Below are 21,500 nucleotides of genomic sequence, written 5' to 3'. Positions count from 1 at the left end.
AACCGGTTCGCTTATTAATTAATCTCTTTCTATGCTAACGTAAGCTCAGCAAGATATAGTATATGTTAAGCACTTTCTCTCGCGGGATTAACTAAAATAACAACCGGAGAATCTTAGAATCTTAAAACATAATTAATCATCCCATAAGTGTCAAAGCAGGAAACAACATCGATCTAATTATTATTATTAGAGAAACAAAACCCTAACGAGAGATCGAGCGGATAGATCCGGAACTGCCTTGAAGAATGAACTCGATCTTCTCACCGCAGTGACAGGTGATGTGGATCTGAACATTGGCATCCTCCTCCCAAGTCACTTCCACCTCGGGCTGAGAACCACGGTCGACATTCTTGTGGACCTCTCCGCTCCTGTGAACCTCGATCTTGGTTGTGGATACACAACGAGAACAGTGGTAACTGACGCTGAACATCTTGTTATCATAGTGGTACTTCTGAATTCCCAAACTCATCCTACCAAGCAGAAGAAGGGTTTAAGCGAACTTTTCAACAGAAACCAAATCGATATTTTTTCAACGAAACGAAACGAAACTGGGATTGGTAGCTGAGAAAAAAAGCCAGAAGAGGTTCTAGACAACGAGAACAGTAATGGATTTACAAGAAGTACCTGACAGGTTCCATTCCGACAGATTGATCTTCTCTTGACGACGACGAGCTGCGGCAAGGGAGATCGATCTATTTTCCGTACGTACCGTTACCATTTGCCCTAAACCTTGCTATATACGAACGACAACTCTAATGGGCTCAATTACGTTAGATTAGGTGTGGGCCGATTTCTAATTTTCATGGGCCTAAAGTAATGTGTTGTAATAATTGGTGAGATCTCGAACCAAAACTACATAATACATCATCAATCCGAATCGACTTAACCAAACCCAAAAAAAACTCGGTACCTTTCTTTCTTTGTGTCATTGAACCCGGTCCAATTTACAATCTGCAACTTCATCCACACACTGTACTCTACTAGTGAATTATGCTTGCCATACTCAATACAACATTGATTTATCATCACCTATTTGAAATTGACCATGATTTACACAATACAACAGTTGTTTCATTTGAGGAAAAAAAAAACACATCAGTGCGTACTTGGTAACAACAATCGCCACAAAGGTATTGCCCAAGTTGAGTTTTTAGATTTGGGTTTGATTTTCTCCACTGCTGCTTTGATGATCGATGGCGATGGTACGCTGAACCATTTCAAATACCATGACAGAATGATTCTATTTTTCTGCAACTTTGAGTTATACTCATCATCGGGCCATGCTTCTGTCGTCAGATAGTTCCTCAAACTAATCTTCAGCTCCGTTGACCAATTCAATATCTCTTCACATCTCTTTCTCAGCGCTGCTAAAAAAATCGATTGTACAAAGCCACCTGAAGAGCTCAATCTTCCACTTGATACCGCCTCGTTGTAGGCTAGAGCAACCTGATATCATTAAATATTATTAGATCCAAAGATAGGATCGCAAAACAGGTTGTTACGAAAATGTATATCAATAATAGTATTTTTCAGTTCCATTGTTGCAGAAAGAGTACCTTGAGACTTGAGATGCAAAGTGAATCACACACGTTACTATCGCTTTTGACAAGCAGATCAGCCATTGAACCAATGGTTGTATACAAGGATAAATAAACCTGTGTGACATATACTCAAGAATTAGAACATTACACATGCCAAATAAACTACAACAAAAATGTTCCACACAGTAATAACCATTGAGTCATTATAGGGTTAGGTGGCCTTAAGTTACAATTACCTGCAACAGAGCTGGTCTACCCTTACTTATACAGTCAAACAACACTTGTAGGCAGAACCCCTTGAAATCAGAATCAGATCTGCATAAATGAATTTGTTAGAATGAAACTCTTTTATGACTTATGGACATTCAGGCCAAATAAATGTGTATCAACACAATAAAACAGTACTTACTTGTGTTATTCCAAGATTAGTCACAGCACAACTGTGCAAAGGCTATTAGGCTTGGATCCGATGAGAAATTGCAGACCAAGTGGTCGACACTATCAGAATCCAGTTCTCTATGACTATTAGCAGGCATAATAGATTCCCCCGGAGTTCTTAAACCAAAAACCTGCATCACCAAAAGTATACAAACCTGAATCAGAAACCGCTTTTTATGACTGAAAATTAATCTATCTGAGCTGAGAGTAAATGATGGAGTATAAAACCTTATGTATTGCTCATGAAAGCAGTGACTGACACCCAACTGGATCATCAATATACGAACACGCTCCTACCTCCCTTTTGACATATATAAGTTATAAACACCAGAATTGAAGGGATCAATCTTGTCCCCAAAGCTCCACCAATTTTTCTCTGTGTTACATTGGTCAAAATTAAAATGTCTTAAAACCAGCTAGACAAAATGACAAGGAAAAATCGGAATACAAGCAAATGCATCATCAACCTCCTTCTGGGACTAGCTCAATGTGTTGGGGCCAGTATCGGGGACTACATACACAAATTCTCTTTAGCTGCAGGATACAAATACATTTTCAGGTGAAAGGTGGGCAAAACAAGCAGATATAATCGGCGAGGAGGTATTTCATGAAAACAAAACTTAAACTAGAACTGAGCCACGCTGGTATATGGCCCTAGTTTTCTTTTGTTCAACTTGCAGTTGCCACAAATGTGCTTCTCCCATAAAAACTTTAATGATTTTCATAATAACACGCATGAAAAAAAGAACATACTTATGTGAGGCTCATATAACACAACCAAATTAGCAAAAGCCTTACCTGCCACCAACGAAAGGAACACCAAGCTTATAGTTGGAAGGAGGCTCTCCTAGTAAAACATGTATGAAATCTGTTATGAAAAGTCTTTCAAAGGATCCACCTGAAGCATGTGAGCAGAAAATGGTTGGTTATGTATAAAATAATAAAAAAAGTAGCTTACTCAGGGGACTTTAAAGACCACCGGCCAAAGTATCCTTGATAAAGAGAGGAAGCTGCTGCAACGTTATGGCAGCTTGACCCAATGCGAAAGCTCTTATGTGGTTCCATGTGAGTACATAAACAAACTTTGAAAAGTGTTTAGTCTGTTACCAAATAGAGAAGTCTGATATTATATTTGTTGTCGCATTTGCGTTGGCATCTTGAATCAATATCTCCATTCTCTATAGATTCGCCAATGTTGAAGGAAACCTCCTGAAACAATACAATCACATAGCAAAGCACTTAAAAGCTTTGAATATATTGGTGAGCTTAAAGATGAGAAAATGATAAGTAGGCAAGTGTTTACTCACAAATAAGCCAGCAGCGAGTAAACCACCACCACCCAAAATTCCATCTAAGATCACTTACAGAGATCAAAGAAAAAGGATACTAAATTCCATAACAAACGTTGTTGTTGAAGCGTCATATAGTGCATCATCCCGGATTCTATGGAGAAAGTGAAGCATCTTAGAGAAGCAACAAAGAAAAAAAACAAAAATATCAGTCTCCTTCCGATCTAAATAGTAACAATGACCAAAACAAACCAAACTATAAGCAGATTTTAACTCACTATGTGTTTGGAGATTGAAGATAGAAACAAGAAGTATAAGTTTGACAGGAGAGCTTTCACCACTGAATTGGTCCACACAGTGCTGAATCAAGAAACAATATTAGTTAATAAAAAAAGGGATCAACTCTGAGTGAAAGAAACTACCAAAACATTTTAAGATTAACATGAAAGCTTTCACCTATGAACGAAATATCCATTTGCACGCCGACATACATAGTTTTAGTTCGACCAGGTCACCTCTGGTCCTTCCCCTTGGATAATATCTAAGAAAAGAAGTTCCAAAATCAAAAGAGAGAGACTAAAAGATGGCTCAAAGAAAGACCAAGAATCTAATAGGTGAGACAGACCACTAGAAGATGACGATTAGATGATGTTGAGGTCGTAACTGCAAAGGAATCGTCTTTGTTTAGCGTCGGAACCGTCTCCGGTGTACCGCCCTCAGTTTCTGGTGTGTTCCGATTTGGGCCTTTCTATTTTGTAACCGTGTAATCTTCTTAGCCCATCATTCCAAAGCCCGTTTGTGGTTAATTCATTACTAATATTAAAAATATAAAAAGAAGGATCTAGAAGAAAAAAGAATACTTCAAATAAGGAAATTTGTTTTCTTTAATTTTTTTTTTTTTTTTTTTTTTTTTTTTTTTTGTTCTTTTTCCAGTTTTGATGGGAGAAGGTAGTAGTAGGTCTAGAAACCCACAAAGATTTTAGCCACTACTATATAAACCCTGTTCATCCTTCAATAAGCAGCCCCTTGCTCTTTCCAAAGAGATTAGAAAATCCTAAAGTTTCGTCTTCCTCCTCGGTGTGGTTTCTGTTCTCAAAGCTTTTATAAAAAAAAGAAACCCTAAAGCTCTCTCAGTTCTAGAGATCGAGAGATGTCGTCGGATACAGAGACGTTTGCCTTTCAGGCTGAGATCAATCAGCTTCTCTCCCTTATCATCAACACTTTCTACAGCAACAAGGAGATCTTCCTTCGTGAGCTCATCAGTAACTCTTCTGATGTACGTCCCCTCTTTCCCCTCTTTACTAATTAAGTTTCTTTTGATGTGGAATGGTGAATCTTATTATCTAGGGTTTGGTTACGAAGAGGATTTAGGTAGATTGTTGATTATTAGGTTATTTGTTTGGTCGATCTATATATGCTTGGTTGAAATCTAGGGTTTTAGTTTTTTGCTTGCTTCTATCTTGGAAGATATAATTGAGATTAGGAATTGTTTTAGGGTTTTAAAACCTCGGAGTCTTGAGCTGCTAAAGATTTTGTTTGTGCTGTCTTTTTGATTCTGATATTTTTCTTTTTTTTCCCGCATAATGAAGAACTAACAATCTTTTTTGTTTGTTTGTGGTGAATAGGCTTTGGACAAGATTAGATTCGAGTCTTTGACTGATAAGAGCAAGCTCGATGGTCAGCCAGAACTCTTCATTCACATCATCCCGGACAAGACCAACAACACCTTGACCATTATCGACAGTGGTGTTGGCATGACCAAGGCTGGTTAGTTTTGTTTTGGGCACTAGATATATATTCTCTTTTCTTTTGTTTCCCTTTAGTATGCTTATGCTGATGTGCGTTTACCTTTTTCCTTTGTACAGATTTGGTCAACAACCTGGGTACAATTGCCAGGTCTGGCACCAAGGAGTTCATGGAGGCTTTGGCTGCTGGTGCTGATGTCAGCATGATTGGTCAGTTTGGTGTTGGATTCTACTCGGCTTACTTGGTTGCTGACAAGGTTGTTGTCGTCACCAAACACAATGATGATGAGCAGTATGTGTGGGAGTCCCAGGCTGGAGGATCCTTCACCGTTACCAGGGATACCTCTGGTGAGGTTCTTGGTAGGGGTACCAAGATGACTCTTTACCTCAAGGAAGACCAGTTGGAGTACCTTGAAGAGCGCCGTCTTAAGGATTTGGTCAAGAAGCACTCTGAGTTCATCAGCTACCCGATCTCTCTCTGGGTTGAGAAGACCATCGAGAAGGAGATCTCTGATGATGAAGAGGAGGAAGAGAAGAAAGACGAGGAAGGAAAAGTTGAGGAAGTTGATGAGGAGAAAGAAAAGGAGGAGAAGAAAAAGAAGAAGATCAAGGAGGTGTCCCACGAGTTTGACCTCATGAACAAGCAGAAGCCTATCTGGATGAGGAAACCCGAGGAGATCAACAAGGAGGAATATGCTGCCTTCTACAAGAGTCTCAGCAATGATTGGGAGGAGCATTTGGCTGTCAAGCACTTCTCTGTTGAGGGACAGCTCGAGTTCAAGGCTGTTCTCTTTGTTCCCAAGAGGGCCCCATTCGACCTTTTTGACACCAAGAAGAAGCCCAACAACATCAAGCTTTACGTCCGCCGTGTCTTCATCATGGACAACTGTGAGGAGATCATTCCTGAATACCTTGGATTTGTGAAAGGTATTGTTGACTCGGAGGATCTTCCCCTCAACATCTCAAGAGAAACTCTGCAGCAGAACAAGATCCTTAAGGTCATCCGCAAGAACTTGGTGAAGAAGTGCATCGAGCTCTTCTTTGAGATTGCTGAGAACAAGGAAGACTACAACAAGTTTTATGAGGCTTTCTCCAAGAACTTGAAGTTGGGTATCCACGAGGACTCTCAGAACAGGACCAAGATTGCTGAGTTGCTCCGTTACCACTCCACCAAGAGCGGTGATGAGTTGACCAGTCTTAAGGACTACGTTACCAGGATGAAGGAAGGACAGAACGACATCTACTACATCACTGGTGAGAGCAAGAAGGCTGTAGAGAACTCTCCCTTCCTTGAGAAGCTAAAGAAGAAGGGATACGAGGTCATTTACATGGTTGACGCCATTGATGAGTACGCCATTGGTCAGCTCAAGGAGTTTGAGGGAAAGAAACTGGTCTCTGCCACCAAGGAAGGTTTGAAGCTTGAGGAAACAGAGGACGAGAAGAAAAAGAAGGAAGAACTCAAGGAGAAGTTCGAGGGTCTGTGCAAGGTGATGAAGGATGTATTGGGGGACAAGGTTGAGAAGGTCATCGTCTCTGACCGTGTTGTCGACTCACCCTGCTGTCTTGTCACTGGGGAGTACGGCTGGACTGCCAACATGGAGAGAATCATGAAGGCACAGGCCTTGAGGGACAGCAGCATGGCTGGGTACATGTCTAGCAAGAAGACAATGGAAATCAACCCAGAGAACTCGATCATGGATGAGTTGAGGAAGAGAGCGGATGCAGACAAGAATGACAAGTCTGTCAAGGATCTCGTCCTTCTCCTCTTTGAGACTGCTCTTCTCACCTCTGGTTTCAGCCTTGATGAGCCCAACACCTTCGGAAGCAGAATCCACAGGATGCTTAAGCTCGGACTCAGCATTGACGATGATGCAGGTGAGACTGAAGCTGATGCTGACATGCCACCACTTGAAGATGACGCTGAAGCTGAAGGAAGCAAGATGGAAGAGGTCGACTAAGTCCCCAATTAGTAATAGTAGTAGTTCTCTCTCTCTATCATCAGCTCTCTTTTGGTTTTTTTGACTCGTATTTTCTTTTCTGGTTTCTCGGGTCTCCTGAACTTTGTTTTTATTACGACTCTTTATCACGTCTCCAACGAACAAGATTTCCTTTGAAATTCTACTTGTTTTATCTTATTGTTATGGTTCGATCAAACCGGTGGTTTCAAGTTTTGATATCTTGTTTTTACTTCTGACTCACTTGACCAATTGCACAATTCATAGTACTTAAAAACGAGTCATTGGTGCTAAAGCCCGCTCTCTTTTCTCTATCATCAGAACCTTCAGATCTCTTTCACACGACTAATCTTGAAGAGAGATTAGTAGTAGTAGTAGTTATACATATTTGTTTTCCTTTTTTTTTTCTTCCTTAACACAAGCAACAATAAAACATTGAAAATGTTCAGAGATATTGACACAAAGAAAAGCAAATCGTATCTTTTACAGCTCATTAATGTTTAGTAATTGCTGAGATCTTTCTTGAACCAAAAAGGTCCAAAACTATAATATTGCATCATCAATTTAATCCGAACCAACTTATCCAAACCAATTAGCTCCGGTCCCTTTTCTTTGTGTCATTGAACCCGGTCCAATTTCATTATCTGCTATTTCAATACTTGTGAGTTATGCTTTTTGTCGTAATCAATATTTCAATATAGTCAACACACGTTGATCAATGATCACCATCATCTATTTCAAATTGACCATGATTTTTTCCCAAGAGAGCTTTGCTCCAAGCCTCCAACAAATTAATCTCACTACAATAATTAACAGCCCAACAACGAAGGGAATACGAAGAAATCATGTTTTCACAATACTACTGTTGTTTCATTTGAGTTAAAAAAATAGACCCTATCAATTTCATTAATTGCACTGATATGCGTGCTTGGTAACAACAACCGCAACAAAGGTATCGCCGAAGTTGAGTTTTTGGATTTGGATTTGATTTTCTCCACTGCTGCTTTGATGATCGTTGGAGATGGTACGCTGAACCATTTCAAATACCATGACAGAATGATTCTATCTTTCTGCAACTTTGAGTTATACTCATCATCAGGCCATGCTTCTGTCGTCAGGTAGTTCCTCAAACTAATCTTCAGCTCCGTTGACCAATTCAATATCTCTTCACATCTCTTTCTCAGCGCTGCTAAGAAGATCGACTGTACAAAGCCACCTGAAGAGCTCAATCTTCCACTTGATACCGCCTCGTTGTAGGCTAGAGCAACCTGATATCATCAAAATATTATAACATCCAAAGATAGGACCGCAAAGCAGGTTGTTACGAAAATGTATATCAATACTAGTATTTTTCAGTTCCATTGTTGCAGAAAGAGTACCTTGAGACTTGAGATGGAAAGTGAATCACACACGTTACTATCGCTTTTGACAAGCAGATCAGCCATTGAACCAATGGTTGTATACAAGGATAAATAAACCTGTGTGACATATACTCAAGATTAGAACATTACACATGCCAAATAAACTACAACATAAATGTTCCACACAGTAATAACCATTGAATCATTATAGGGTTAGGTGGCCTTAAGTTACAATTACCTGCAACAGAGCTGGTCTATCCTTACTTATACAGTCAAACAACACTTGCAGGCAGAACTCCTTGAAATCAGAATCAGATCTGCGTAAATGAATTTGTTAGAATGAACTCTTTTATGACTTATGGAAATTGAGGCCAATAAATGTGTATCAACCCGATAAAAAAGTACTTACTTATTATTCCAAGATTTGTCACAGCACAGCTGTGCAAAGGCTATTAGGCTTGGATCCGATGAGAAAGTGCTAACCAAGTGATCGACACTATCAGAGTCCAGTTCTCTATGACTATTAGCAAGCATATTAGATTCCCCCAGAGTTCTTAAACCAAAAACCTGCATCACCAAAAGCATACAAACCTGTATCAGAAACCGTTTTTTATGACTAAAACTTAATCTATCTGAGCTGAGAGTATATGATGGAGTATACAACCTTATGCATTGCTCGTGAAAGCAGTGACTGACACCCAACTGGATCATCAACATACGAACAAGCTCCTACCTTCCTTTTGACATAAATAACACCAGAATTGAAGGGGTCACTCTTGTCCCCAAAGCTCCACCAATTTTTCTCTGTGTTACATAGTCAAAATAAAATTATCTTAAAACAAGCTAGACAGAATAATTAAAGAAAAAAATGGAATATATACAAGCAAATGCATCAATCACCTTCTGGGACTAGCTCAATTTGTTGGGGCCAGTATCGGGGACCACAGACACAAATTCTCTTTAGCTGCAGAATACAAATACATTTTTAGGTGAAGGTGAGCAAAACAAGCAGATAGAATCGGTGAGGAGGTATTTCATGAAAAAAACTTAAATGATTTTCATAATCTATGTATAAAGCAGTGTGAGCATGCGAATCAAGAAACTTTTGTAATCTTTTTCTGTTAATAAAAATATGCAGGCGAACTGAGGGTAAGCTGTTGAACTTTTCTTACAATAGCACGCTCTGGCAAAATGCACGGGGTAATCTCACAAAATCTTGTTTCTGAATAAAGTTTTGTTTCCTTTACTGTGACTTCTAGAGGCGCATAAACAGGTAGACCGGAATCAACATCAATAGTCTGCAGCCAACGCGCCTCCGTTGCAAGGACATATAAATGCCTGAATGCCTAGAAAAAGCAAAAATCACCTTGTCAGATGTATTCTGGTAAAAGCACGGATATGACAACAAAAGTTAGAAACCAACTTCCAAGTTTGGCATGTCTTTGATATCAAAATCAACAAAGTGATTGGTTTTGGGTAACATTATATATAGAAAGAAGCTCTTGCTTCTATTAATTGTCATCAGACAGAACAGCAACCACACCAAAGACAAAAAAGAGTGATGCAAAGAATAAATAAGAGATGTCAACTTGCCTGGAGGTGACAACGGTTGTCATTTGGTCCAGAAGGCAACCGTGGGTAGAGAGTGATAAGCAACATAGCAATTGAGCCATTGTTCGTTGAAAAGGTCCGCATACCACCTCCAAGAAACAAGAAACCTGTGGCTAAGCTCACCTAAAGGAAAGAAAACTATGATGTCTCATACTTTAAAAGAAAAATGATAGAATGAATTTGATCAACAAGAAGTTTCCAATCCTAAGCGTGGTCTCAAAAGTCTCACATTTTGTGATCGCATTACTAAAATAATATCAGCAGCTTTTAAATTACTTTACACGGTGCACGTAGTTCACTGGTACATTAGAGAAGAATTGTTTCGCCCATAGTATCAGACTGATGCAAAAGAGCTAGAACTTCCTTATTTTTTTATGAGTGCTCCAGAAATATATTTTAATATTCCAACTTGAGAAAGAAAATGCTAGGAAATTGAATTACATGAAACGAAGGAACCTTAATTTTGCACAAAAATGCTTACCGCCATTTGCGTGCCATAGTTTGCATGTCCATCAGCAGAGTTTCGGCTGCGGAGAAATCTCAACAACCGAAAAACTTGCAAGTCTCCTGATCCCGCCATGACCTATACAAGTGAGTTCTTTGACATAAAGCTACTGACTTGAAAAATGAATATTGTTCGACAGGAGACTTGAAAAGAAGTATTACCACTGACAGAGAAATAATGATGAGATAAAGACACATTTCAAGCGTTCCCCGATCAACATATTTGGATATTCCCTTTGGAAATGCATTTCCAGGTGTCGCAGAAAGAGGCTTGATCTACATACATCGAAACATATAAGCTCACAGAGAGATGATCAGAAGGAAACCCAGAGAATTATTAGCATTTGAGAGAAAAAGAAGTAACAACTACAACTTTTCCATGGATGATATACCTCATTCAAAAGATAGAGAGCATAGTTTTTAAGTAAATCCCGAGCATTTCCATCTCTCGTACCAGCAAACCTCAGCCCTATCAGAAACAACAATACATGTCATAATTATCATGAGATATTAGAGACTGATGTCTCATAAAAAATATATTATATACCAAGTGAAATGCAGGCCCCGGCCACTATATTGACGTATGCCTGCACAAGGGCTTCAACATCCACCTCATACATATCATCCATGTCATCTCGGAGGTGGCTGATACCATTTTTGACAACTTCAGGAACTTGAGACTGAATCCACTCACAAGTAGGACAGATCCTATAATACAAAATCTATTAGACTAATATCTAAGAAGTATCAATTACAGCACCTAATTAAGGCAAAATAAATATTACCTGCTCCACATTATCAAGTTCCGAGCAATGACACGGAGCATTATGAAATCAGGCCTTACACACTCCAAATCGTAATGTGTTTGTGGAATAGAGAGCTTTGAGAAGATGACTTCTGATTCTGTCTGCAACAAACATTATAGAGCTTTCTGAAAGAGTCCAGTCCACAGGAAAAAAACACAAAGAAAAAGCTCGAAAGGCTGAAGTTCGAATCAGTTAATCTAGTTAAACCATTGTCAAAACCCACCTTAAGATACATTAAGGTGAGAGCGATTATTGCTCCAGGAGCAGTTATATCAACATTGGAAGTGTTTCCGTCTGTTATCTGAGATAGAAAATTATGATACCCATATAGTTAGAATTCGGTTAGTGTTTGAAGCACATGTTTATGCACAATACAAGCTTCACATAGGAATATGGAAGAACAGATTTGCAGGCAAACCTGTGCAGCACTTCGGTGATCTTCATGTGATGGTACAAGGACAGATCTTTCCTGCAAGGAATTCAAAGACACTGTTTACAAATCCAATGTGATATGAGTCAGAGTGGAATACAGTTAAGGTGAAATCCAGAGCAATTAACCTCTTTTGCTCCTAAATACTGGAGTAAGCGATTGACAACGGCGTCCATGGAACCGAGCGCATCACTTCCACGGCCTTGAGCCAATAAGAATGCAGAGTCAGCGTAAACAGAAGAAAAAGATTTCAGTAGCAAAAAACTAAAAAGACATACCCAGAGCAACAAGACCAAGTGAGAATCCTGCGGATACAGCATAACCCTCCCTTTCAAGGACATTGTCCCCTGCACTTCTGCGGCAAATTTCACCCTGAGAACATGTACAAAGTGGGATCTGAAAGATAAGAGACGATCCACTGGGATTGCAGCGAACTAAATTGCCAAGTAAAAGATATGCATTAACTTCATTGATGTTTTTAACTCAGTCCAAGATTGTACATGTAGGAATAAATCCACAACTAAACTAAGGGAGTTCGTAAACCTTTTAACTTGCTAGAAGTTCATACACCAATTGTAATTGTATCAAAGGTGCACTTAACTATAACTAAAAAATTAATGATGCTGAGGAAAGCAAATCTGTATAAATAGTTGTATCATGTATCCACCTATTTCCTATAAATAAAAATAACAAAGAATGTGGTGATGATTAGAAATAAGAGAAAAAAATTTCTAAACAAGGAAAGAAGGTTCTATGGACAACGTAGAGCATGTTCTGAAACGTATATTTCGTCCCTTTACATCAATTGCTTTGACCAACAAAAACTAGAGATATACGCTTTTTAATTAGTCCTGAAACATCCAAAAGATACTTTACAAACAATAATTCACTAACAAATGTGCTTAAAACACGAGCCTCACATTGAATAATACTATAACGATTAGAATGATATTTGATGACAGGAAGAATGCTATATCAAGTGAAATATATAAACATGCAAGAAAGATTACCAAAAGTAATTCCATTGTCCGGAGGTGTGCTGATCCTTCAAACAGCATACCAACGGAGACTAAAGCTGCAGCCTGTAAAATAGTTGAATATAGCATATTACGAAAAAATAACACTAGTTAAACATAGTCCTACTTTCTCTATCAACTATATTCACTGATCATCACTTCTGTAGAGATAATTAAAATCAATTGATTTTTAAGGAAACTTAAGATATTGCCAGAACTAACAATGTTGGAATATAAAATCAGACACAGATTGCTAATTTCAATTGTTAACTCAAATAACAAAAAAATTGAAGTTATGTGACATGAAAAAATAGCTTTACTTTTAGGATATGCAGGTAAAATCCATTGCAACTGCTTGTCATCCAACTCCTAATTTCAGTAAATGCTTGTAGATACTTAATCACTTTCAGTTAGTCAAAAATTACAGCAATCTGTACCTGTAGAAGGGTTGGTATCTCAAACTCAGCATATGAAGCATGGTATCGAGCCGGAACATGGAAAAAGAGAGCCTGTATGTAAACAAAAATAAATTATTAGGGAAAGGATTAAACACAGTCACACAGGGCACGCCAAATACATTTAAATCTTCCAGTTCTAAGACTGAAAATTATTTAAGTATTATGGTAGTAAGAAATATTAACATCTTTCAGTGCTTAAATGAAAAGTTCATATTTTCAGAAGAAGTTGATCATCCACCATTTCATGTAGTCTAGATCTAAAAAAAACAAGAAAGCATAGGTAGATCCCAAAGTAGTGTGTAACTAGAAGAATTTGGATATCCTAAACAAACAAAAAAGTGTTTTGGTTGACACACTATCAACAAAAAATACTTAGAGGCCAATCTAAGATATGAGCCTCAGACCACCAAATAATCAAGAAAATGAAGCAGCTGAATATCTACCTTTGCAATATCAGGTTGCATTGTTCTCCTGTATGAAGCAGCCAGACCAAGCATCAAACCTACTGTAGTGCTTTCATGGTCCTAAACGACAAAGGAAAAGGACGGAAGTGATTAAGGTAAATTAGAAAGTAGATAAAAAATAAATTTGTGTTTGAACTTATCAAACGGAGAAATTCACCCAGGTACAATACTTCCATATGTGATATAATTAAGGCTGATAATAAAACGACCACAATTATTAATTGAGGTAGACATAGATATATATTCCAGTCTCCACAAATAATAGTGACATCCAATGTTGCATACTTGCTTTCATATCTCCTCACTAAGCCAACATATATGGTCACAACTATACGTGCTAACCCAAAAATGGGGCAAACGGGTAAAACTAGTAATAACTTCGATCAAGAGCCCCAGTAACTTGATGCTCAATTCAGGAGGCATCCACATATATATCCCCATCAAAGAATAGGATATGTATTAGGCCTAACTAGTTACTATTAACCAATAGCAGGTACAAAAAATAATAACTAAGCGGAAAAAAAAGCCAATAGAAATAAACCTGAGTTAAATATTGGTATATGTCACTAAGGTTCAACACACGCAAATATCCCTGTAATCCCAGTCCAAACAGAAGTCCAGCATGAACAGCATTTGGCTCTCCAGGTTTATTGTATCTAATCCACGTTCGGGAGACCTTTCCCTGCACCAAAATGTAAAAAGAAACATAACTGAGTTAATTGTGTTGTGTCTGCCAGCTGTGGCCGGGATGAAGAAATGGTACTTGTTGCATGATAAATATACATTGTGCGATCACGTACCACACACGTTATTCACATACTCTTTTAGAGTCATCTCATAGATGCAAAAATAACAAAGATACATAACACGTCATGACAATATACAACACAAACCTGAAGCGGAGCCAGTCGCAACCCAGCAGCAACAGCGTTATGAAACTCCGGCCAGGTGTTAAGTTCTTGGATATTCTTTATGTTTGGATCTAGATTAACCTGTTAAGAATAACATGCAACCTTAATTACAGGAGTGGCTAAAATGGCAATGGATTTTGTTATTATGAAGATGGAAGTTACAATTTGCACGATATGGCAATTTCAAGAAATATATAATAACACAATCCATTGCAACACGTTTTTCCATTTAAATTAGAGTAAATAACATGTTTCGTAATGTGTAATAGTTCCCCTGCTAAATCATAACCACAGTTTTACGTACAATGGCATTTTGTTGAGCAGGCAGTCGACCTGCTAAAACAAGCTTTGGTACAGTAAACGCCTGCAAAATTTAAGAGAGGATATAAATCTTCATATAGTAATTACAAGTGATAAGAACCATGTCTAGCTCCAACAGCAGATAGAAAATTACCTCAGTTAAAAGAGTGTGTATTGTTGATAATGTGAATGCTCCACGCCCGAGGGGAAGCACAGCAGTCCTCTGTGCTATGCGCCAAAGCTGGTCCTACCCCAGCGAAAAAACAACGCAACATTATAAACACTAAAGAGAGAGATTTGGAGTTCATGAAGATCTAAAACAGCGAGTTCAGCAAAAACTAAACCGCTTGCTTCTACTGTCAAAAAATACACGTGCAACTGCATCTAAATTCAGTTTCTAATAAGTAATTTAGAATTAATTTCGTAACTACAATGAAAGTATATATTTTTTTATCATATTGTAGCATGCTCTTCTCCCAACATATTTTTAGTAGTACCAAAATATTTTTAAATGGAATTCTAAAAAGAATTTAGCATAATAAAAGATTTTGTGTTAAAAAAGTTTTTTAAAAAATGACATGATTTTACTGAATCATAGCTTCTTTAGTTCTCTCCTAACTTTTATTTTAGTATAGTAGTTAGTTTTAGAAAGTAAAGATATTATCTAGAAATGAACATATCTAGATTAGTACCTGTTGCTGCTCCTGATCTGATATAGTAGGGTTAGCAGACGTTTGAACTACCACCGGTCTTGCAGAGCACAAAAGACGCCGAACCTAACATGAGAAGGAATATGAAAAAGAAAAGGGGAACATCATGAGAAATAATATGGGTTTATACTGAAGTGCCCAAAAATTATAGAAGTATATGGGTGGGGAGATGGTAGCATTTGAATAGCCAATCAGCAAGGCATAACAGAATGAGGGATGATGACATAGTATGAAACTTTGTAATCATCCACTAATATAGAAAATAAAGTAGTGGCAAAATTCCAATGCAATAGACACCAGACCTAAAGCAGACACATATGTATGTCAACATCATCTCATATATAACCAGTAAGACGAGGTACAGAGTGCACTACTAGCAAACAAATTGCCTTGTGTAAAAATTTAGAACAATGCAACACACTACTTAAGGGGCAGTATAACTACAAAAGATGCAAAATTCTATATGGCACACTACAGATACCTTTTCGAGCATTTAACATTGTGATCATTGCACTAACGAATTAAAAGCCAAATGGGGGGACAGATATACCTCATTCAACCGTAGATCTCGGCCATACCGTAACTGTGTGTAGGAGTTGAAGATATGCTCCATTCCATCTATTACAGAGCCATCCACTGAATTTGTATCCTCAATTTTAGTGTTTTCCAAGCCAATCGACTCAGATAAAGAGGATGGAACGATTACTGGATGCAAATGCAGCATGTAAGGTATGGACATCGATATCAAATTCGTATTTGACTGCATCTCAAATTCCTTGGATGAACTCAAATTTCTGAAGACGGATTGGGCCATATCTTCTCGGCCAAGAAGCACATAAGCAATTGCTGGCCAGTCAGCTGGAGGAGATTCCCGACAGCTATCCAGTGCCTACAAAATACAGACCAAAATATTAGGCAAAAGATGGAACAAGTAGGCTGACCCATGAAAACCACATGAATATCATCACATAGTAGAAGCTATCAATAGTTTATCATTTCCACCTAAATACTCCTAAGATCCACAAGTATCTTTCCAACTTACATGTCTCAGCGGGAGAGACACACCAGAAGGTAGCAAATCCAGCTGATGAAGCCCAAATCTCTCTCCTGCCATAGCTAAGATAGTGAGTTCTTCGTTACTGGAGTATGATCCTGGGGCAACATTACAGGGGACACCTGATGAAAGTGTCCGTCCTTCTGGCTTATCACCAAATAACACACTGTAGAAAGAAACAACTTTCCTTGCCCAGCTGACAATGGAGCACCCATCTCTACGGATCAAATCTGGGAGGTCATCAAGGTTTGTGGATAAACATCCGCGTCTTAAACAGTTCTCAAGCCATCTAAATAAATTTGGAGGTTTCCTGATAGAAGAAAGGGTTGTGCACGCCCCAATAGTTTTGGAAAGACGAGGAAAATCACGTATGTAGTGATCTAAGTAACACTTCTCATCCAGAAACTTGGCAATATTGCACAACAAAATTGCCAAGTCATGCAAATCCCTACACATAGATGTCAAAAGTTGAAAGAGTTACTCACATACATATACAATCTTAACTCTTCTTCTGATCTATCAAACGTCAGGTTTCTTTGAGAAACTATACAGAGGGATGATAATAAATTTTGGCATAAAACTACTGTTGTCGATGCAAGATTGGCTTTTTACAACTCTTTTACAGTTACCAATCTGAGAAAATTAATCATTTGTACGAAAAACAGGTAAAGAACACGAAACAAAGCTTTGTGAAACGAATGTGCTTACTGTTTCCGTAGATTATCCATCTTCAAGCTCTCATAAACTGCATGGAGACAATCTAAACTCTGGACCATTAATTCACGTGAGCTGCCCGGTATTTCTTCACTATCAATCTTCGAATCAAATGGGACAATTCCTTCCAGATCCAAAGGATTTATCGAAGTAATACCACTGTGAAACCTAGAGTAGGTCTTATGAAATTTGCTGCTGAGAAGAAACTCCCAAGAGGACTCTGATGATGGTTTGGGTTGCTTCGGATGCACAGCAGTAGGCTTTTGACAGATCCCCAGAAATATGTTGCATAAAGCTTCCCATTCATAATGAATACTGGAACCTTGCTGGTCAGAATGACCATCTCCCCAAAGAAGAGAGAGAAACAAATTGTACAGATCGGATCGTAATCCCACAGCTATGGCTGCTATGCAATCATTTGCAAGTGAAGATGAAGGTTCACGAGTCAAGGCACACCGAAAGATCTACAAGAGTAAGGTATAAGACGATAATTTAAACATAACAACTTAGACTAACCAAATAAACAAATACTGAAGTTTGGAACTGTACGTCCAGCTAAAACAATCACGTGATTTGGGTTCATAAGGATGGAATGACCATGGTGGTTGACAAGACTAATCATTTTTAATTTTAGAAGGATTGATGTCTGTCTGGCATACCTGTGAATGGTTAACTGATAGATTGATACATCCCAACACAGCATCAGACAATCCTGTGATCTTCAGGTCCCTGAAATCTGTATCTGTCTTTGCAGACTCTCCATCCCCAGAACCAATACTTTCTCCCAACCCATAAGGCAATACATATTTACAGAGACATTGTTTTCCTGACTACAAATAATATGACAAATTAAACATACTACATTTGGAAGATTTTAACAAAAGAAATTGGTATAGTACGTAACAAGAACCTACATAGAGAAAGAGGTCATTTTCTGGAGATAAAACAATGATATCCAAATGTGGAAGCAGTCCAATTTTCAGTCTGCAAGAAAATGGTAGATGCATTTTCAAACTCATCATATGATGACAGAAATAGTCTCATTAACAGTGGCGAAAGGCCAAAAAAATTGAAAATAGGAACTTACCGAGAACGTGTCACAACAACAGGTGCAGCAGCAATCGCAGGGGCACTCCAGCTCATATCAGGCTTAACGTCGTACAGAATTTCGTTATTGATTTCAACAGTTTGGAGTCCCACCGATAATAGCTTCTTTTGTTCTAATATCAGAAAGCAAATTACTGGGACTGCATTATCAGTCGCCAAAAAGACCTGAAATATATTTTAAGGCACTTGTAAAAATAAAATAAAAATAGTAAAAATTTCAGTATCAGAACCAAGCAACTCTCTCCCATCCACAATCAACAAACAACAATGAAAGTCCAAAAGTATAATATATCCATTTGAAACACATTCAACAACACGAACACAAATATACAAAGTGCAGATTCAGCATTGGTAATGCATGCCCTCAAGGCTGCGGGTCCTCTAGGGGGAGGCTTGCGGATCTCGAGTTCGAGCACCACAATGGGGACGGGACTTAGCTCTGGCCCCAAAGCTAAAATTTTCTTGAATAACAAAATATTTTTCAGATAACAAGAGTGTCAAGGAAGGCCATATGTCTACAGTAAGACTGGAAGCTCTAGAAATATATCTTTATGAAAGTGGTGGCTTAGAATGCTCAGAGAACATGAAAAATGAGAAAGCTATCCTAAATCAAGATATCTGAGCGAAAATTTTTATTTGCGCATCCATTTAACATCATAGGAGAGACCCCCAAAACTTATAAGAGAAAGTTTTTTAAGCCCTGATTTTGTTAGCACCTAGTCACGGATCACTCACCACATTTTAGAAAAAGAGATCCTAAAACTTGTCAAGTAGCCTAGCAAAATACATAAACAATCTTCATCAGATAGACTTGTCACCTTAGATGCTGCTTTCTTCGCACCTTTCGCTTGCCATATTCTGCGAAAAGAAACCCGCTTCGGTAGAACAGCATCAGGAACGACGCCGCTTGAACATGAAGCAGAAGCTTCAGGGTTTGACTCTATAAATTCGGCTGCCCACACAGAATGTTGCATCTTGCCTGAAAACCCAAGACAAAGTATTTCAATGAAAACTAAGAGCATGAGCCAAGCACAGCCTGATCAGAGACGAAACTAACAAACCTTTATTATATGACGTCATAAGAGGTAGATGGTCACTTGTCCAAATTGTTCTCTCATCGAAGTCCTTCATTATGTTCAATTTCCCCCTCTCTTCTACATAGGTTGGCTGAAAAGTAAGTAGATGAGTCAGCAGAAGCAAAGTATAACCAAATATTGCATCACAGAAAAATATATATGTGCTGTTGATAACAACAAAGAAATAATTCAGGCACCGATAGACTAGAATGAAGTAGGAATAAAGTAACAAGGATTATCTACAAAATGATGAGTTCATTTACCCCAGGTTCCTCTAATGGATCTCTTAGAATCAGATGGGAAGAAATGTATGGCATATCTCTTTTGCTAATAAGGTCATGCGCGACTGGGGAATGGAATTTTTGTTGGGAACTATTCCCAACTTCTTTTCTTTGGCGCAGCATCTCACGAGAACCATGTGAGGATGGAGTCACTGCAGCAGCTTGTTGAAGAAGTAGACCGAATGGTAGAGACCATATTGATTTGACAGTACGCAAAAGTGGAACAGATACAACTTCGCCTGTTGCCAACAAATGCCAAGGGTACCTCAGCTCATGTTACATCATAAAAGAGACAAATAGTACTTTTCATTTGTAATTACAAAAACTATGTACAACAGTATGAGATCGTTCTTTCATTAGAAGCAAAACCATTTAAGACTCCATTAGGGTCTTGTCGGATAAGTAGGTATCTAGCCAGGATTACCTGATGTGTTGTATATTGTTACGCGACCAATTTGAAAGACACAAAGAAAAGCTTCTCTCCCTCGACCGAGGTGGCTCCAGCATGCCTATAGCATAAAAAAACTATGAGTTAAAACAGAGTGATTACATTGGGGATATACTCAAAAACTTGTTATGGAGATTACCTTAATGACGGGAGAAGACAAGGTAAAGCGCTTGAGCACGCGTGAACCGCTGCTCCAGATTATGCTATCATCAAAATCAAAATTTGCATTATCAATGACAAATTAATGGAGTGGGTGCATAGTTATAGATAAGAGTAATCAGCCAATTGTATACACACACACACACTGCTTAAAGTCAAAATTGTATCCACACCCTTCTTACCAGTTGTCTCGGATGAAGAGCTCGTGCTCTCTCTGCCTGGAGAAGTTAGATTCATTGACATCAGCATCGTCTCGCTCGCAAGTGAGCTCAGGATCGAAGAGTTCATACTGATAGGAATCGGCAAAACTCTCGTCCGGTGATTTACCGTCGGTAGCTTCAGCGATTAGACCGAAAGGTTTGAACTTTCCGAGGACGGTAAGTTGACGTACCCCTGGAGCCATTGAAAACAGAATCAATGGAGACTGAGTGATCTCTCCACCCGCTCTTTAAACCCTAGTCTTTTCTATTTTTTCAAAAAAATTTAAAATCTGTGTGGGCGGGGCTTTACAGACATCGCTGATAAAAAAGGGTCGTAATCGAGTTAAGGTAAGTGAGCGAGACAAAGGAAGAACTGAGTAGAGCGAATTGAAACACGATAAAGTTTGTGAAAGAGATATCAAAGCATGTCTTCAGAAAGCATCGAAATATTTCGCTCTCACTAAAAGAGAGATGATGTTCTCATAGGAATATAATCAAACAGCTTGTGTGCTACTAGATCCAGAGCAACCTGAGTTTTAAATTAAAAAGGTAAAGATGTAAAACTTGAAGGCCCAAAATGATATAAAACTAAACTATTTCCAACTAATTCGCTTTTGACCAAATCGAATACTATTTTCTCAATTGAGCCCAATAAAAGCCTGTTGATGTGTTAATTTATTTAATCTATTAGTTTGAGGCTTATTTTCAAATAAATGAAAAGTTATGAGGTTCCTTTTTAAAACAGTGTAATCATAATTCATAAGTACTAACGAACGAGTTAAGAAAACAAGAAGAGTTCAGATCGGTTTTAACGGTGAACAATCACAAATAAATGGAAGCCTTGGTTTTGCATGAACTGTAAAAAAAAAAATACAGATAAAATATAAAGGGAAAAATGTCATTAAAATCCTCAAATCTACAT

General features: G+C 38.3%; 3 protein-coding genes and 2 long non-coding RNA genes across 7 annotated transcripts; 1 reads left to right on the top strand and 4 right to left on the bottom strand.

The window, feature by feature from the left end:
* Positions 1-111: 111 nt before the first annotated feature.
* LOC147918402 (uncharacterized) lies at positions 112-733 on the bottom strand. The gene is made up of 2 exons (XR_015592663.1): positions 625-733; positions 112-470 (listed from the first exon to the last, which is right to left on the bottom strand). It is a non-coding gene; the product is annotated as an uncharacterized LOC147918402 (long non-coding RNA).
* Positions 734-1,018: 285 nt separating this feature from the next.
* On the bottom strand, positions 1,019-2,077 carry LOC147918401 (anaphase-promoting complex subunit 1-like). Its single transcript, XM_087505784.1, has 4 exons — positions 1,983-2,077; positions 1,778-1,856; positions 1,557-1,655; positions 1,019-1,446 (listed from the first exon to the last, which is right to left on the bottom strand). The coding sequence occupies exons 1-4, from the start codon at positions 2,075-2,077 to the stop codon at positions 1,096-1,098; spliced, it is 624 nt and encodes a 207-aa protein (XP_087361910.1). The 3' UTR covers positions 1,019-1,095.
* A 139-nt stretch (positions 2,078-2,216) lies between these two features.
* Positions 2,217-4,062, bottom strand: LOC104768750 (uncharacterized). 2 transcript variants are annotated; one of them, XR_764282.3, is made up of 9 exons: positions 3,894-4,062; positions 3,725-3,809; positions 3,547-3,628; positions 3,287-3,442; positions 3,087-3,188; positions 2,938-3,009; positions 2,778-2,826; positions 2,447-2,513; positions 2,217-2,355 (listed from the first exon to the last, which is right to left on the bottom strand). It is a non-coding gene; the product is annotated as an uncharacterized LOC104768750 (long non-coding RNA). The 2 variants fall into 2 exon arrangements; XR_764283.3 differs by lacking the exon at positions 2,938-3,009 and having other exon boundaries at positions 2,778-2,877.
* A 49-nt stretch (positions 4,063-4,111) lies between these two features.
* Positions 4,112-7,129, top strand: LOC104768751 (heat shock protein 90-2). The gene is made up of 3 exons (XM_010492784.3): positions 4,112-4,544; positions 4,894-5,035; positions 5,134-7,129. Exons 1-3 carry the CDS (start codon positions 4,419-4,421, stop codon positions 6,969-6,971), a joined length of 2,106 nt encoding a protein of 701 aa, XP_010491086.1. The 5' UTR covers positions 4,112-4,418; the 3' UTR covers positions 6,972-7,129.
* Positions 7,130-7,679: 550 nt separating this feature from the next.
* Positions 7,680-21,173, bottom strand: LOC104768752 (anaphase-promoting complex subunit 1). Of its 2 annotated transcripts, none has more exons than XM_010492785.3 (37): positions 20,561-21,173; positions 20,359-20,422; positions 20,196-20,280; positions 19,754-20,010; positions 19,476-19,581; positions 19,233-19,393; positions 18,395-18,579; positions 18,222-18,291; positions 17,967-18,137; positions 17,302-17,771; positions 16,582-17,041; positions 16,090-16,428; positions 15,522-15,605; positions 14,984-15,076; positions 14,834-14,893; positions 14,512-14,610; positions 14,160-14,300; positions 13,598-13,678; positions 13,134-13,205; positions 12,691-12,762; positions 11,959-12,052; positions 11,809-11,882; positions 11,669-11,719; positions 11,474-11,551; positions 11,230-11,351; positions 10,992-11,152; positions 10,837-10,913; positions 10,607-10,720; positions 10,422-10,523; positions 9,923-10,063; positions 9,502-9,675; positions 9,230-9,293; positions 8,994-9,133; positions 8,739-8,896; positions 8,568-8,646; positions 8,348-8,446; positions 7,680-8,236 (listed from the first exon to the last, which is right to left on the bottom strand). In XM_010492785.3, exons 1-37 carry the CDS (start codon positions 20,779-20,781, stop codon positions 7,820-7,822), a joined length of 5,436 nt encoding a protein of 1,811 aa, XP_010491087.1. In that variant the 5' UTR covers positions 20,782-21,173; the 3' UTR covers positions 7,680-7,819. The 2 variants fall into 2 exon arrangements, with proteins under 2 accessions (XP_010491087.1, XP_087360808.1); XM_087504682.1 differs by having other exon boundaries at positions 14,984-15,070.
* Positions 21,174-21,500: the final 327 nt, after the last annotated feature.

This window comes from Camelina sativa, chromosome 20 (assembly GCF_030686135.1).
Source record: "Camelina sativa cultivar CO46 ecotype springtype chromosome 20, ASM3068613v1".
Lineage (NCBI taxonomy): Eukaryota > Viridiplantae > Streptophyta > Magnoliopsida > Brassicales > Brassicaceae > Camelina > Camelina sativa.
This window is presented reverse-complemented; position numbering and strand designations above follow the sequence as displayed.

What these genes read in the sequence shown, in the direction of transcription:
- LOC104768752 (XM_010492785.3), bottom strand. Translation starts at nt 20,781, where the DNA reads ATGGCTCCAGGGGTACGTCAACTTACCGTCCTCGGAAAGTTCAAACCT. An exon ending in ATCCATTAGAGGAACCTGGG is followed by an intron (nt 19,582 to 19,753) that starts GTAAATGAACTC and finishes CTTACTTTTCAG; the next exon opens with CCAACCTATGTAGAAGAGAG. An exon ending in AGTATTTAGGAGCAAAAGAG is followed by an intron (nt 11,720 to 11,808) that starts GTTAATTGCTCT and finishes AATTCCTTGCAG; the next exon opens with GAAAGATCTGTCCTTGTACC.
- LOC104768751 (XM_010492784.3), top strand. Translation starts at nt 4,419, where the DNA reads ATGTCGTCGGATACAGAGACGTTTGCCTTTCAGGCTGAGATCAATCAG. An exon ending in TCATCAGTAACTCTTCTGAT is followed by an intron (nt 4,545 to 4,893) that starts GTACGTCCCCTC and finishes TGTGGTGAATAG; the next exon opens with GCTTTGGACAAGATTAGATT. An exon ending in TGTTGGCATGACCAAGGCTG is followed by an intron (nt 5,036 to 5,133) that starts GTTAGTTTTGTT and finishes TCCTTTGTACAG; the next exon opens with ATTTGGTCAACAACCTGGGT.
- LOC147918401 (XM_087505784.1), bottom strand. Translation starts at nt 2,077, where the DNA reads ATGCCTGCTAATAGTCATAGAGAACTGGATTCTGATAGTGTCGACCAC. An exon ending in AGCCTAATAGCCTTTGCACA is followed by an intron (nt 1,857 to 1,982) that starts GTTGTGCTGTGA and finishes TCATTTATGCAG; the next exon opens with ATCTGATTCTGATTTCAAGG. An exon ending in GTAGACCAGCTCTGTTGCAG is followed by an intron (nt 1,656 to 1,777) that starts GTAATTGTAACT and finishes TATGTCACACAG; the next exon opens with GTTTATTTATCCTTGTATAC.